Source organism: Desmodus rotundus, chromosome 2, assembly GCF_022682495.2.
Source record: "Desmodus rotundus isolate HL8 chromosome 2, HLdesRot8A.1, whole genome shotgun sequence".
Lineage (NCBI taxonomy): Eukaryota > Metazoa > Chordata > Mammalia > Chiroptera > Phyllostomidae > Desmodus > Desmodus rotundus.
The window spans coordinates 126,601,931-126,617,048 of NC_071388.1; the positions used below are offsets into that span (position 1 = coordinate 126,601,931).

Genomic DNA, 15,118 nt, shown 5'->3' on the forward strand with positions numbered 1-15,118 from the left:
CGTAACAGTGTATCTCGTTTTTCCCAGTTTCAATGAATGGCACAGACATCAACCTAGCTGGCCAAGCAAAAAATCTAGATTCTATTTTTCCCTCCCTCCATACTCAGTCAATCACCAATGTCCACTGGTTCACCATCTTAATAACTCTTGAATTCTTCCTTTGTTTCCAGTCAGGACGTGGTACAGGCACTGCCTCGATTTAGCTCACCCCCATGAGCCTGCTTTCCAGTGCTCATCCCCAGGGGATTTCCCTGCCTACGGGCTGTTTCTTCCAGTGCGTTCTCTGCACAGCTCTAGTTCTCTCTGGAAAGCACAAATCTGACCATTTTACTCTACTCCACTATATCAGATTCCTCAGAACCCTGAGGAGAAATGATAAACTATAAACTGTGACCTTCATGATATGGTTACTGCTCTCTACAATCTCCAGTGTAGTCTCTCTCAGAATTTCTTCCTGATACTATATTTTAGCCATGATGACCTACTTTTGGTTCCCCAACGATGCCACTTCTGGTTAACTTTGTGAGTTTGCAAAATCATTTCATCTGTCTGAAATATGTCGTATACTCACTCCATCAGCCCCATCCCCTTCCTATTTCACTCCCCTCATTTTTTGATGGCTAAGTCTTATGTCCCATTCCTTGGGATGTCTTTCCCAAACACTTTCCCCACCTCCTCATATCCTCCCCCCGCCCCTCTTCCAAGATTAGGCCAGGTGTCTTCTCCCCCGTATTTCCACAGTTTGGTTTGAAGTACTAAATATACTCTACTACAGTTGAACATTTATTTTTCTGTCTTCCCCAACAGACTCAGACTGTTTGAGAGGTAAATACTGTATCTTGTTCACTATGCCTCCCTGGCACCAAGCAATATCCTTGCCATATAGTAGGCTCTCAATAAGTATCCGTTGAATTAGTCAGGAAAACAGCTAAAGAAAGGAATCTTCAAAACAAATTTGCATATAACATAGTAGCCAATTTATAGTCTATGGTATTTCAAAAGTTCATTAACAAATTGGCTTGAGAAAATTCTAAACACATTTTCTCACAAAAACAATATTAAATGTAGTTGATAATTAGCTACCTTCCCCCAAATCTATTTTATTTACAATGTAGCTAAACTATATTACTTACAGTTATTATAAACTCTAACTACTGGATATAATAACGTTTCTGGGGGGAAATGTATGAAGAATTCCAATTTAGTAATGCCATGAACTAATTATTTCTAGCTGCAGCTCAAGAATAAAAATACATAGTTCCAATTTATGTAGGTGGTTGAGGACAGAGGTTCTAATAGAGAAGGAATGAAAAATAACTAAAAGCTAGGGAATTGGAGTGGCAAGGATTGGTCTTCTGCTGCCATTAATCTTTGGGAACATGACCAACCCGGAGATAAGTGACTTTTCATCTCTTTTCTATTCCTTCAAAAATCCTATGTGACAGGATAGTAAGAAGCTAGGAAAATTCCTGGGCAAGAGGAATGAGGAAACCGAGACAAGAAAATTAAACAAGGCCAAACAGTTTGAGCAACTTACAGCCAGCTAGTGAATCACGAGACCTTATCTCACCCTAACCAAGGACACTTGAGAATAAATGGTTTATACCTCTCCTCCCTAACCAAAGGACACATAGGTTAAATCTCCTTGGTCTGGGAAATAGAGAACAGAGACCCAATTAATGTCCTCTGTGCCAGCTAAACCCAAGGACAGATGAAGTCAGGGGAACAAACAACAAAACCCCCATTAAAAGGCAGACGGACCCAAGATAAAAGTAAAACAGTATAGCAGACCAAAAACATTCCCAACCACCCCTTTGCGCTCATTTTGATACATCAGCATATTTAAAATGCACCTGGAAAGCTGATGAATATTCTGCAGAAACTCTCCCACGAGATTCTCACCCACAGAAGAAAGATACAAAGCCCCCAGGACAAAGCCTCAATGTGGGCTAGAGCACGGCCATCGTGAACTTTTTACTTTCTCCTAAACTCTAAGGGTCCCCAGGAGACTTGCAGCCAGGGGTGCAGTGGATAGCAGGCAGCTCGACTCGGGCTTACTCCCTGATCTTGTCTCCAGGGCTCCCTTTTCTCTGACTTCCAGGTGAGCTAAAAGCAGCCCCACCTTGGCTCACTCCTTTCCTATAACTTTTCTAGGGAGCCAAAGCAGAGTACCACCTAGGCTCTTTACTGTTACTTCTTCTGCCCTAAGTCCTTCCTTTGTTTCACTGTCCCCAGATTTAATAAACATACTTGTAAAATCACCTGGACTTGTGTTGTGAAATCTTTCCTACACAAAGTCAAGAACTCACACACTATAGGCCAGACTGAGGCAGACCTGCTTCAGGCTGGCATCTGTAGGGTCACACTACGAATTAGGTACCAACTTCCTACTATCAATACTTCTGACTTCCAACAAGGGTTTTCTATCACAGACAGGAAATTATATAAAATGTTCTCAAATACATTCTCTTCCCTTAAACAAGCATTCTGTACTTAGTATGAAGGACAAAGAAAGTTAAGCAAGCAAAGCAAACAAAAAACAAGACAGTTATTAACTCTATGAAAAATAACTGTTGTCAAAAAAAAAAGAAATGTAATTACAGTCAACTGTGAAATGTTTAAAGGAGTCATTACACTAAAAACAATGAACACTGATCAAACCAGAAATTATGACAAGAGTTATGACATGGGAAAATGAAGCAGGGTGAATGTACTGTAAATACTTTCCTCTAATCTGTACTTTACATTTGCATTTTTATAACAGTGTCTTTTGTACATCATACTTTTTAAAGCACCATAAGTTTTAGTTTTGAGTCCTGTTTTTTACCTTTTTAAAGTATGTGCTTTTACAGCTGTTGAATTATGATGATGTACACATTAAATTTATATAATGTTATTAACTAATGTTATCTCATTAAGTTTAATAATAAAAAAGTATGTGTTTCTGTATCCTATCTAAAAAAACTGCTACCCAAAATTTGGGGATATTTTTATGTATGTGTGCTACTAAAATTTTGTAAATTAGCTTATATTTATGTCTTGGACCCGCTCATTTTTTTTTCCTTAAGGACATCCAATTGCCCTGATCCTGTTTGTTGAAAAACTATTGCTTCCCATTGATAGTTATTTCATCCCCTTTCCTAAAATCAATTGACAATCTATGTAAGGTCTATTTCTATACTCTTCTCGTTCATTAATATAAATGCCTCTCCTTTTGCCACTACCACAAGTCTTGATAACTGCGACTTTATAGTAAGTATTTATATCATGTAGTATGGGTCTTCCAGATTTGTTCAGAATTATTTTGGCTATAGTTAAGTCCTATGTTGCCTCATAAATTTTACATTCAGCTTGTCAATTTCAACAAAAAAAGACTACAGGAATTTTGATGAGCATTGTATTGAATATATAAATTAATTATTGAGAACTGGCATCTTAGCAATATTAAGTCTTCTGATCTGTGTACGAGATCTATCTTGTCATTTTTTTAAGTTTGCTTTACATTCTTTAAACAGAGTTTTGTAGTTTTCAGTGCATATATTTGTTGAATTTATCCTAAAGCAGTTCATGTTTATTGAGGCTATTGTAAACTGTATTCTTAAAATTTCAATTTCTAATTTTTCATTGTTAGTATATAGAACTACAAATGATTTTTGTATATTGAACTTAAATCCTGCAACCTTGATAATTTACTCACTAGTTCTAGTAGCTTGATTGCTCCTGGAGTTTCTATGTAGACCACCAGATCATTTTATTTATTCCTTTTCAATCTACATTCCTTTTGTTTCATTTTCTAGGCTTATCGCATAGTTTTAAGAAAATGTTGGCTCAAACAATGTTGAAAAAAGTGGTGAGAGCAGTCTCTCTTTTTCTTGATCTCAGGGAAATAGCATTCAGTCTTAGAGCATTAAGTGTGATATTAATTTTGTTTTTCATAAATGCTTTTTATTGGAATGAGGAAGTCCTTTTCTATCCTACTTTGTCAAGAGGTTTTATCATGAATGAATATAAAATTATGTCATATGATTGGGATAATCATATGGTTTTCCATTTTTACATCATTAATGTGGTAAATCACAGTTAATTCAATGTTAAATCTTATATTGCTGGTATACTTTTTCTACATATTGGTGAATTTGATACGCTAATATTTTGTTGAGGGTTTTCACATTCATGAAGGATATTGACCTGTAGTTTTCTCATGATGTGCCTGTTTTATCTTGGTATCAGGGTAATACTGGATTTACAAAATTATTTGGGATGTATGGGTCCACTTTCTGCTTTCTAAAAAAAGTTTTAGTGATTAGATTTAGTTATCTGTTATACACATTTTTAAAACTAACATCTGTAATTGATGAACTGACTCCTTCATCATTATGTAAATCTCCTCCTTTATTTGGTAATATTCTTTGTTCTGAAGTCTACATTAACTGATATTAATATAATTATTTTAGTTTTGTTTTGTTATTGTTTGCATGATATACCTTCTTTTAGCCATTTATTTTTAATCATTAGCCTTCATACTTAAAGTTATCTTCTTGTAGGTGTCATATAATTTATGCCATCTTAGGTCATTTACATTTAATATAATTACTGACATAACTGGATTTGAAGTTATCATCTTGTTAGCTGTTTTCTATTTGATCCAGTTGTTCTTTGTTCCTTTTTCTGCCTTCTTTTGGATTAACTTAGAATTTTTTCTGTCAATAGATTGCTTTATTGTATCCACTACATGTACATTTTTAAACTTTTTATTTTGAAATAATTTTAGACACATCAGGGGTTGCAAAAAATGGTGTCTAGGTTAAGGATGCTGTGTATCCTTAACCTAGATACCTCTAACAATAATTTCTTATATAACCATATTAAAATATCAACACCAGGAAAATTACATTGCTATAATATTATTTTCTATCATTGTAATTCTATTGTTTTGAAATGTTATAAAAAATAGTGTCAGGATCTATGTAAACTTTGAGACTGGCTTCTTTCACTAAGTAAGATGTTTTTGAGAATCATCCAATTCATTGTTTATCAATAGTTCAATCCTTTTCATTGAGTATTCCATTTTATTGATGGATGATAAGTATAAATCTAAGTTTTCATTTCTCTAGGATAAATATCCAGGACACTTATAATTTTTATGACTACATTTTATCTCTACTACTAGCTTATAAGCTGATTGAAAGAATTTTTTTCAGACTCTGTTTTTTTATTTGTAGCATTTTCATTTTATTGTCTTTATAGTTTCCATATTTCTTCTGAAATTCTCTGTCTTTTCATATCTGTTATTCTTCTACTACATCTTTTAAAATATTACTCATAGCTTTTAAAAAATTACTTTTGTAACAGTTCTATAGTCTGGGTCATCTGTCTGTTTGGTGTTATTAATGGTTTTATCTCTTAACAATGGATTTATTTTTAATTAATTTATTTTTTTATCATTTATCTTTCATTCTAGATATGTCTAGAAAAACAGGACTGACTGAGATAAAATGATACTTACACCCAGAAATGGGCATGTTTCTTTTTCTGTCAGGGTGACAGTATTAGGGTGACCCTAATACAATCTAATCAGTATTGAGTTGTATTTAGGTTCTCTTGTTACATTTTCCTTCAGTGCACCACAAACTTGAATTCCTCTAACAATGGGATGCTTTTACCTTGTGACAGTGTAGACTGGGGTTTTTTCTAAGTGTTGCAGCTGTATTATTAACTTTCATCAGTCCCTACATGTTTGCACTATACATAGGTGTCTCTCTCACTCAGTAGATTGATCTTGGTGATTTCTCAGTGTTAAGTTCATGGTACCAGAACACCTCTTGTGTCTTCTGGTACCAACTCAGTACCATAGTATAAGGCAGGCCCTTTGCTCCAGCTGAATCTTGAGGATGGGACTTTCCTACTGTTTTTGCCCTTTCCTCTGTGGCAATCAAACTATATCTTATAACTGTGAGTGTTCCAGGGCAGGAGAGATGTTCTTGCTTCTCTTCCTACAGTAACAAATCTCTGTCTTACATCAGTGAAAAGTCTTGATTTCAACAGTCTCCTGTCCATTTCCCAGTGGCAGATAGGTTTTGCTTCTACCCAGCTCCTGGAGGCAGCTGATCCTGAACTGGGCATTGGGAAGGGGGGCGGTTTGCTTTGCTCACAATGGCTTAAGGCTTTTGCTTAGTATGAGGAAAGAGTCCTGGAAATAAGCTGGGAATTATGCTTACATTCCACCAATGGGGGTGCTCTCTGATTCCTAGTCAGCACCAGGTAAAGGCCAGTGGAAATAAAGTTTGTGTGTGAGGGTGAATTCCCTGTGTCAGGACCCCTGATATATTGAGCTTCCATGACAATCCATGCTCAGCCTTTATAATTTTGTTAAATTTTAGCTGTTTTCTTCTCATCCACTTTTATGGAAGCCCCTTTCTTCCTAACTCAGATTTGACAAAGGAAAAAAAATTTTATATGTCTCATATCTCCTTTCAACAAATGAAGAAGAAAGTTTTCTCAATCTAAGAAAGGGCATCTATGAAAAACTTAAAGATAATATCATAATTAATAGTGAAAGACTGAATGCTTTCTAGCTAAGACTGGCAACAAAGCAGGCCTGTTCAATCCTATCACTTCTATTCAAAATGGCATTTGTGTTCCTACAATGTAAGAGGCAAGACAAATAAAAGACATATAGATTACTGGGAAGAAATATAAGTGTATTTATATGCAGACAAAATGATGCTCTATGTACAAAATCCCAGAGAATTTACAAAAAGGCACAGGAATTAATAAGTGAGTTTAGCAGGGTCACAGGATGAAAGGTCAATATACGAAAACCAACAATTCTATATTTAACAATAAAAAAGTAGAATTTAAATTTAAAAAATACACTATACAATAGCATAAAAGGATATGCAATACTTAGAAATAAGTCTAATAAAATATATTCAAGAAAAACTGAAAACATTATTGGGAGAAATTAAAGAAGACCTAAATTAAAAATGAGAGAGACCCTTGTCATGGACCAGGAAATTCAATACTATTAAGAAGTCAGTTCTTAATACCACCTCACACCTGTTAGAATAGCTATTATCAAAAAGACAAGAAATAACAAGAGTTGCTGAGGATGTACAGGAAGAGAACCTTTTTGAACTGTTGGTAGGAGTGAAAATTGGGGTAATCACTATGGAAAACAGTGTGGAGGGTCCTCAAAAAAATTAGAGCTAGAACTACCATATGGCCCAGTAATTTCACTTCTGAGTATTCATTAAAAGAAAATGAAAACAATAACTTGAAAAGATATATGTACACCATGTTCACTGCACCATTATTTACAGTAGTCAAGAAGTGGAAACAATCTAAGTGTTTATCAGTGGATGAGTGGTTAAAGAAAATGTGGTATATGCATATAATGGGATATTATTCAACCATAAAAAAAGAAGGAAATATTGCAATTTATGACAACATGGATGGACCCTGAGGTCATTATCCTAAGTGAAATAAGTCAGTCAGAGAAAGATAAATATTGTATGACCTCACTTTTATGTGGAATCTTAAAAAAATATTGAGCTCACAGATACAGAGAATACATTAGTGGTTGCCAGAGGTGGTGTTGAGGGGGTACAGAAATGGGTGAATGGGGGTCGAAAGGTATAAACTTCCAGTTACAACGTAAATGGGCCATGGGGATATAATATACAGCATGGTGACTATAGTTAATAATACTGTATTGCATGTTTGAAAGTTGCTAAGAGAGCAATCTTAAGAGTTCTCATAAGAAAAAAATTGTAAATATATATAGTGATGGGTGTTAAATATATTATTGTGTTGATAATTTTTCCATATACACAAATCATTATGTTGTATAGCTGAAACTAATATAATGTGTGTCAATGATACCTCAATTAAAAAGAAGTTAATTATTCCAAATTAATTTATAGATTCAAAACAATACCAATCAAAATTATATATACTTAACAAGCTAATTTTTAAACTCATAGAGGAAAGCAAAGGACCAAAAATAGGCAAAACAATTTTGAAAAATAATAAAGTAGGGATGAATACTACGTGATTTCAAGACTTACTATAACAATAATCCAGCCAGTCTAGTGTTCTATAAGGTTAGATGCACAGATCAATAGAACAGAATAAAGAGTTCAGAAACAGACGCACATATACATATAACCACTTGGTTTTTTAAAACAAAGTCACCAAGATAATTCACTGAGGGATAAGCAGTCTTTCCAACAAAGAGCACTGGAACAAATGAAAATCCATATACAAACAAAACTAAGCAAAAACAAACTTATGCTCCCCCTTTTACCACATAAAAAAAATTAAAATAGTGAATAGACTTACATATATAATCTAAAGCTACAGTACTTTTAGAAGAAAACATAGGAACAACAATGACATTGACCAGGAGAATGTGAGCAAACAGAGAGATCACTTACAAGAAACAATTTTCCATCCTATGGACTGTTCAATGGTCTGTGCTGGGCATACCTGACTGGCCAATATCAAGCCTCTACCGAATATGATAATTTCCAGACCACTTCTGCTGAGCACCAATTCGTATCTTAGAGGCGCAAGATGGCAGAGGAGTGAATGGAAGTCACAATAACCTCCTCCCAGGATCAATCTGGAATTACAACTAAATTATTGAGAAATCATCTGGAACAAACAACTGAACAATAGCAAGACAGAAGCCTTATAACCTCAGACAGACAGAAGAATCAGTTTCAGCACAACCTGACTGGTAGGCAGTGGGATGGAGACTCGAGAAGGCTGACTGGACACCCACAGGTAGCAGTGACAGAGGGATAATTAAACGGCCAGTTGGTTGCCCCTGAGAAGTGTGGGGTCTAAACCCTAAGCTGGGATCCCCAGCCTAGAATACAAGAGCCCAAAAAGTACACAGAAAACATTCAGCTGTGGAGTGTGGCAGGGCTGCTCTCTGCCAGAGACTGAAGGCTGGAAATGAAAATATCTGTTTAAAGGGCCAATGTGCAAATTTTCATTTACCCTGGGCTCTGGCAAAGGTGGGGACAGAGTAAGTTAGAGACACCTGAGGAGTAACTGGGGATGGAGGCTTTGGGGAGAGAACTGAGTAGATGCTGGGATCCCAGTGCTGAGTCATCACCCATATGGCAACATCCATCCTGCTCAGGCAGACCACTCCCCTGAGCAGTAGCGACCTGAAGGAAAACAAAAGCCCTAACACCATGAGAGATTTTACCCCATCCTATGGTGCTTAAGTCTGCCTGCTGAGTACAGAGTGACTAGATTAACAACTGAAGGGGACAGTCATAGAAAGTCGATCGCTGGAAATCTCGAACAGGCTGCCTAAGGTCAGATGGGGTCAACATTTAGCATCACCAGAGGTGGATCAAGAAAGAAAAAACAGTGTACCTACAAGAGTATACAAGACGTGATGGGTGGAATGATCCTCAGTCAACTAGCTGGAGGAAAGGACCCACCAAAGAATGACCCAACAACAATCAAAACCAAATTACATCCAGAGAGCCAACATAAACAACATAAATGTCATCCCAAGAGCATCAAGTTCAGGAGATCAAGGAGACTGAACCACTGAATCTCACAGGTCTCCTACCATAGAAGTTGACACCACAAAGTCAGGGAGTCAAAATACATCAATTTAAGAAGCAGAAGCAAACAAGAAGAGTCTTACAAATAACGGGATGACAGAGAAACAACCCCAACCGGAAGGAAAGGAGGAATCCTCAGAAAGAGTGCTAAATGGAATAGAGGCAAGTCAATTCTCAGATACTAGGTTCAAAACAATGGTTACAAGGAAGCTCAATGAGCCCAGTGAGAATTACAAAAAACTACAGGGAAGCTACAAGGAACTTAGTGCAAATTACATCAGCATGAAAAAGGACATAGAAACTATCAACAAGAGCCAAGAGGAAATAAAGAATACAAAGTCTGAATTGAAGACAGTAGAAAAAATCAAAGCAGGCTTAATAAAGCAGAGGACCAAATCAGCAGGCTGGAGGACAAGGTAGAAAAAAAACACCCAGAAAGAACAAGAAAAGGAAAAAAGACTCAAAAAGAACAAAGAGAGGGATTAAGGGAACTGCAGAACAACATGAAACATAATAATATCCGTGTAATAGGGATACCAGAAGGAGAAGAAGAGGAACAAGGGATAGGAAACCTGTTTGAAAAAGTAATGATGGAAAACTTCCCTAATTTGATGAGAGAAAAAGTCACACAAATCCAGGAAGCACAGAGGGTCCCAATCAAGAGGAACCTAAAGAGGCCCACTCCAAGACACATCATAATTAAAATGGCAAAATTCAAAGACAAAGAGAGAATCTTAAAGGCAGCAAGGGAGAAACAGGAAGTAACATACAAGGGAGCCCCGATAAAGCTAGCAGCTGACTTCTCGAGAGAAACATTACAAGGCAGAAGGAAATGGCAAGAAATATGGGCTTGATAAGAACAGACACTTTTCAAAAGAAAATGAGTGGTTGAAAAGCACATGAAAATATGTTCAATGACATTAGTCATTAAGAAAAGACAAATGAAAATAACAATGCAATATCACTACATCCTAGAATAGCTAAAACTAAAAAGAATGATAATAACAAGTGTTGACAAAAACGCTGGGACTGGAAATCTCATATATTTGTCTATAGGAATGTAAAATGGTATAGCCCATTGGAAAACAATTTGGCAGCTTTTTATAAAGATAAACTTATGTTTTTCTTATGACCCAGCAGTCCCATTTCCAGTTATTTACTCAAGGAAAATAAACAATGTCCATACAAAGATGTGTACATGAATGATTATAATGGGCTTATTCATAACAGCTCAACCTAAGAATACTCCCAATGGTCATTAATTGGTAAAGGAATTAAAAATTTTTTTAACCATACATTGGAATATTATTCAGCAATATAAGTACAAAAACTAATGACATACAAAAACATGGATCAATATTCAAAAGCTTTACATTAAGTGAGAGAAGCCAGAAATAAGGCTAAATACTATATGATTCCATTTTTGAGACATTCTGGGAAACGCAAACCTGTAGCAATAGAAGCAGATCTGTGACTGCCAAAGTCTAGAAGGGTGAGTGCAAGGGAAATGACTGCAAGGTGCATAAAAAACATTTTTTAGGGCAAGGAAAATATTCTTTAGCTTGATTGTAGTGAGTGTTGTTTACTTGACTATATTTGTCCAGCCTCATCAAATTATACATTTTAAAAGAACAAATTTCACTGTATGTAAATTATACCTCAATAAACCTCATTTAAAAATTATGTTATAAAATATTTCAGAACTGGAGAGAGATGACACTCATTAGGATGCTGAAGTACCACCATGCTGGTGAAAACGACATGTGATAAGTCTACTTGATAGGCACACTGAGATTTAAAAACTCTTAACACTTTTTAGACAAACAAATGAGCACATCTATCTCTATAGAAAACGAAAAACACAATACCAATTAAAAATAATCAACACCCCCTCTGAAACCTTCAGCATAATCTGGCTCACTGATGCTTTGGTGGAAGAATGTTCTTTCTGCCAAATATCAAGAGATGCTGAGCCCCACATTGAATTCCACATTGGCAAGAGCAGATATTATGCATGGTGTTTTCTAACACCAGTTAAATGCCATTTTTCTACATCAATTCTCTAGTTCTCTTAAACAAAAAGGTGTCCAAAAATTCAATTCAACTCTGTCACTAACTCTGAGAGTTAGCACAGATCACATAGTTTCAGGATTCAGTCCCACAAGATTATTCCTTTAAAAAAAATCAACAACCAAAAAAGATTATTTGTAGCAATTATGTAATAAAGCCATAGAAAAAGCTGATAATAAGGATGAATAAGAGAGAACCAAGATGGCGGTGTAGGTAGACACACTGCGCCTCCTCGCACAACCAGAACTGACAGAAAATCAAACGGCAAGGAAGTCCGACACCAAGGAAATAAAAAATAAAAATTCATCCAGACCGGTAGGAGGGGTGGAGACGGGCACCGGGGCAGAGAGGACTTGCGTGGCCCTGGCGGGACCGAGACTGGCGGAATGTGGGACAAACGGGGCAGGCAGTCCGACCACTAGCAGACACTGCGGCCCCACATTCGCGCAGATAAACCTGATGAACGGGGAGCGAAGCAGACCGCCCAACCCAGGGCTCCAGCTCGGGGAAATAAAGCCTCAAACCTCTGATTGAAAATATCCGTGGGGGTTGGGGCGGCAGCAGGAGAGAATCACAGCCTCACAGGAGAGGTCGTTAGAGAGACCCACAGGGGCCTAGAGTGTGCACAAGCCCTCCCACTTGGGAACCAGCACCAGAGGGGCCCAGTTTGATTGTGGGTAGTGGAGTGAAAGATTGAAGTCCGGTGGAGAGTGGAGCGGGCACCATTGCTCCCTCTCCACCCCTCTCCCACACACAGTGTCAAAGCGCAGCGACCAGCATTACCCCACCCCGGGGAATACCTAAGGCTCCCTCCCTTAAAGTAACAGACATGCCAAGACAAGAAAAAAAAAAATGGCCCAAATGACAGAACACTTCAAAGCTCCAGAAAAAATACAACTAAGCGAAGAAGAGATAGCCAACCTATCGGATGCACAGTTCAAAACACTGGTTATCAAGACGCTCACAGAATTGGTTGAATCTGTTCGAAAACCAGATGAAATAATGAAGCCTATGCTAAGAGAAACAAAGGAAAATGTACAGGGAACCAATAGTGATGCAAAGGAAACTGGGACTCAAATCAATGGTGTGGACCAGAAGGAAGAAAGAAACATCCAACCAGAAAAGAATGAAGAAAGAAGAATTCAGAAAAATGAGGAGAGGCTTAGGAACCTCCAGGACATCTCGAAACGTTCCAACATCCAAATTATAGGGGTGCCAGAAGGAGAAGAGGAAGAACAAAAAATTGAAAACTTATTTGAACAAATAATGAAGGAGAACTTCCCTACTCTGGCAAAGGAAATAGACTTCCAGGAAGTCCAGGAAGCTCAGAGAGTCCCAAGGAAGCTGGATCCAAGGAAGAACACACCAAGGTACATCATAATTCCATTATCCAAGATGAAACAGAAGGAGAGAATCTTAGAAGCAGCAAGAGAAAAGGAGACAGTTACCTACAAAGGAGTTCCCATAAGACTGTCAGCTGATTTCTCCAAAGAGACCTTACAGGCAAGAAGGGGCTGGAAAGAAGTATTCAATGTCATGAAAGGCAAGGACCTACATCCAAGATTGCTCTATCCAGCAAAGCTTTCATTTAGAATGGAAGGGAAGCTAAAGTGCTTTTCAGATAAGGTAAAGTTAAAGAAGTTCATCATCACCAAGCCCTTATTATATGAAATGTTAAAGGGACTTATCTAAGAAAAAGAAGATAAAAAATAGGAACAGTAAAAATGACAGCAAACTCACAGTTATTAACAACCACACCTAAAACCAAAACAAAAGAAAACTAAGCAAACAACTAGAACAGAAACAGAACCACAGAAATGGAGATCACATGGAGGGTTGTCAATAGGGGAGTCGGAGGGGGAGAGGGGGGGAAGGTACAGAGAATAAGTAGCATAGATGATAGGTGGAAAATAGACAGGGGGAGGGTAATAATAGTGTAGGAAATGTAGAAGCCAAAGAACTTATAAGTATGACCCATGGACACGAACTATAGGGGGGGAATTTGGGAGGGACGTGGTGGGCAGGATGGAGTGGAGTGGGGGGGTGGAATGGGACAACTGTAATAGCATAATCAATAAAAAAAAAGGATGAATACATGTATGTCCTTTAAAGTATAAAACACTATCAAAGTGTACTCTTGCATTGGAAAGGATCAATATATAAATGGGCATGAGAGTGTCCAGTATACTACTTTGTTTACTTTGAATATGCCTAAATATTTTAATTATAAAGAGTTAAAAGACATAATATGCAAATAACCTGCTTATGTAAAAACATTAAAATATGTTTAATAATTTGTATCAAGACAAACACATGATGGCCCAGCAATGAGTACCTTGGCAATAGCAGTTTGTTTAAACATGCGAGTAATCAACCCCATAATAGTCTCAGAGGCAACTGAATTTGAAGCTCTCATTAATTTTTCCCACTCTTCAAAGCTGGTATTCAATTCCTATGTGGGAGAAAATAACCATGTTTAGAAATGCAGCATAAACAACAGAACAATTAATGCAGTAATGAATCGTATCCTACCTTAATTTTTATACATAAACATATAAAAAGAAAATTCCTAAAGGTGCCAATATGTTGTTCATTTCATTTAAAAACATCAACATGGGGGCAGGTCAGTCACACGTTCGCACCAATGATAGAAACTAATGATAAGCTGTGGTTGAAAACCAAATCATTTGCTATCATAAATCAAACAATTGCAGCTACCTCTTAAGGGGAAACATTTTGTAAAGCATAAAAGTTTAAATCCATAAGAAAGCAGTGTAGTGAAAATGTGTATGGTAGCAAAGTATTTTAATAAAATACATGGTTTTGTTTAAATAAGCATAAAGACTGGGAGCATATTAGTAAAATAAAAATATAATATAAACATATATTCTCTTGTATTTTTCTCATGCTAAAATAGTGGATAAAGGGAATTGGATCATTATTTTTCCAATAACATTGCTCAATGTTTATGGAATGCGTATTCTAAAATTTCAAAATAAAACAATGCAATAAATAGTTGTTGCTAACAAAGTTATGTACAGACTTGAAGAAATTTCAGAGAATATATAAACATTGCACTACCCAAAGTGTAATTTGGTTTTCTGATATGTTTAACTTCACATTTTACATGATCACAGAGGTTGTTTTTTTTTAAATTTTTATTGTTATTCAATTAGAGTTGTATGCCTTTTCTCCCCATCCCTCTACCGCACCCCAGCTGAACCCACCTCCCTCTCCCACCTCCACCCTCCCCCTTGGTTTTGTCCATGTGTCCTTTATAGTAGTCCCTGAAAACCCCTCTCCCCTCTATCCCCTCCCCACTTCCCCCGGGCTATTCAGCAAATGAGTGGATCCAAAAACTATGGTATATTTACACAATGGAATTCTATGCAGCAGAGAGAAAGAAGGAGCTTATACCCTTTGCAACAGCATGGATGGAACTGGAGAGCATTATG

General features: G+C 36.9%; 1 protein-coding gene across 6 annotated transcripts in view; it reads right to left on the reverse strand.

Annotated features, from left to right (window-relative positions):
* ZRANB3 (zinc finger RANBP2-type containing 3) overlaps positions 1-15,118 on the reverse strand; it is a 225,942-nt gene that overhangs the window by 62,687 nt on the left and 148,137 nt on the right. For all 6 annotated transcript variants that reach the window (XM_045203150.2, XM_045203151.2, XM_045203152.2 and 3 more), the window contains one exon: positions 13,999-14,115. In XM_045203150.2, coding sequence (XP_045059085.2) covers positions 13,999-14,115 — 117 coding nt within the window. The remainder of the gene's footprint in view (positions 1-13,998; positions 14,116-15,118) is intronic.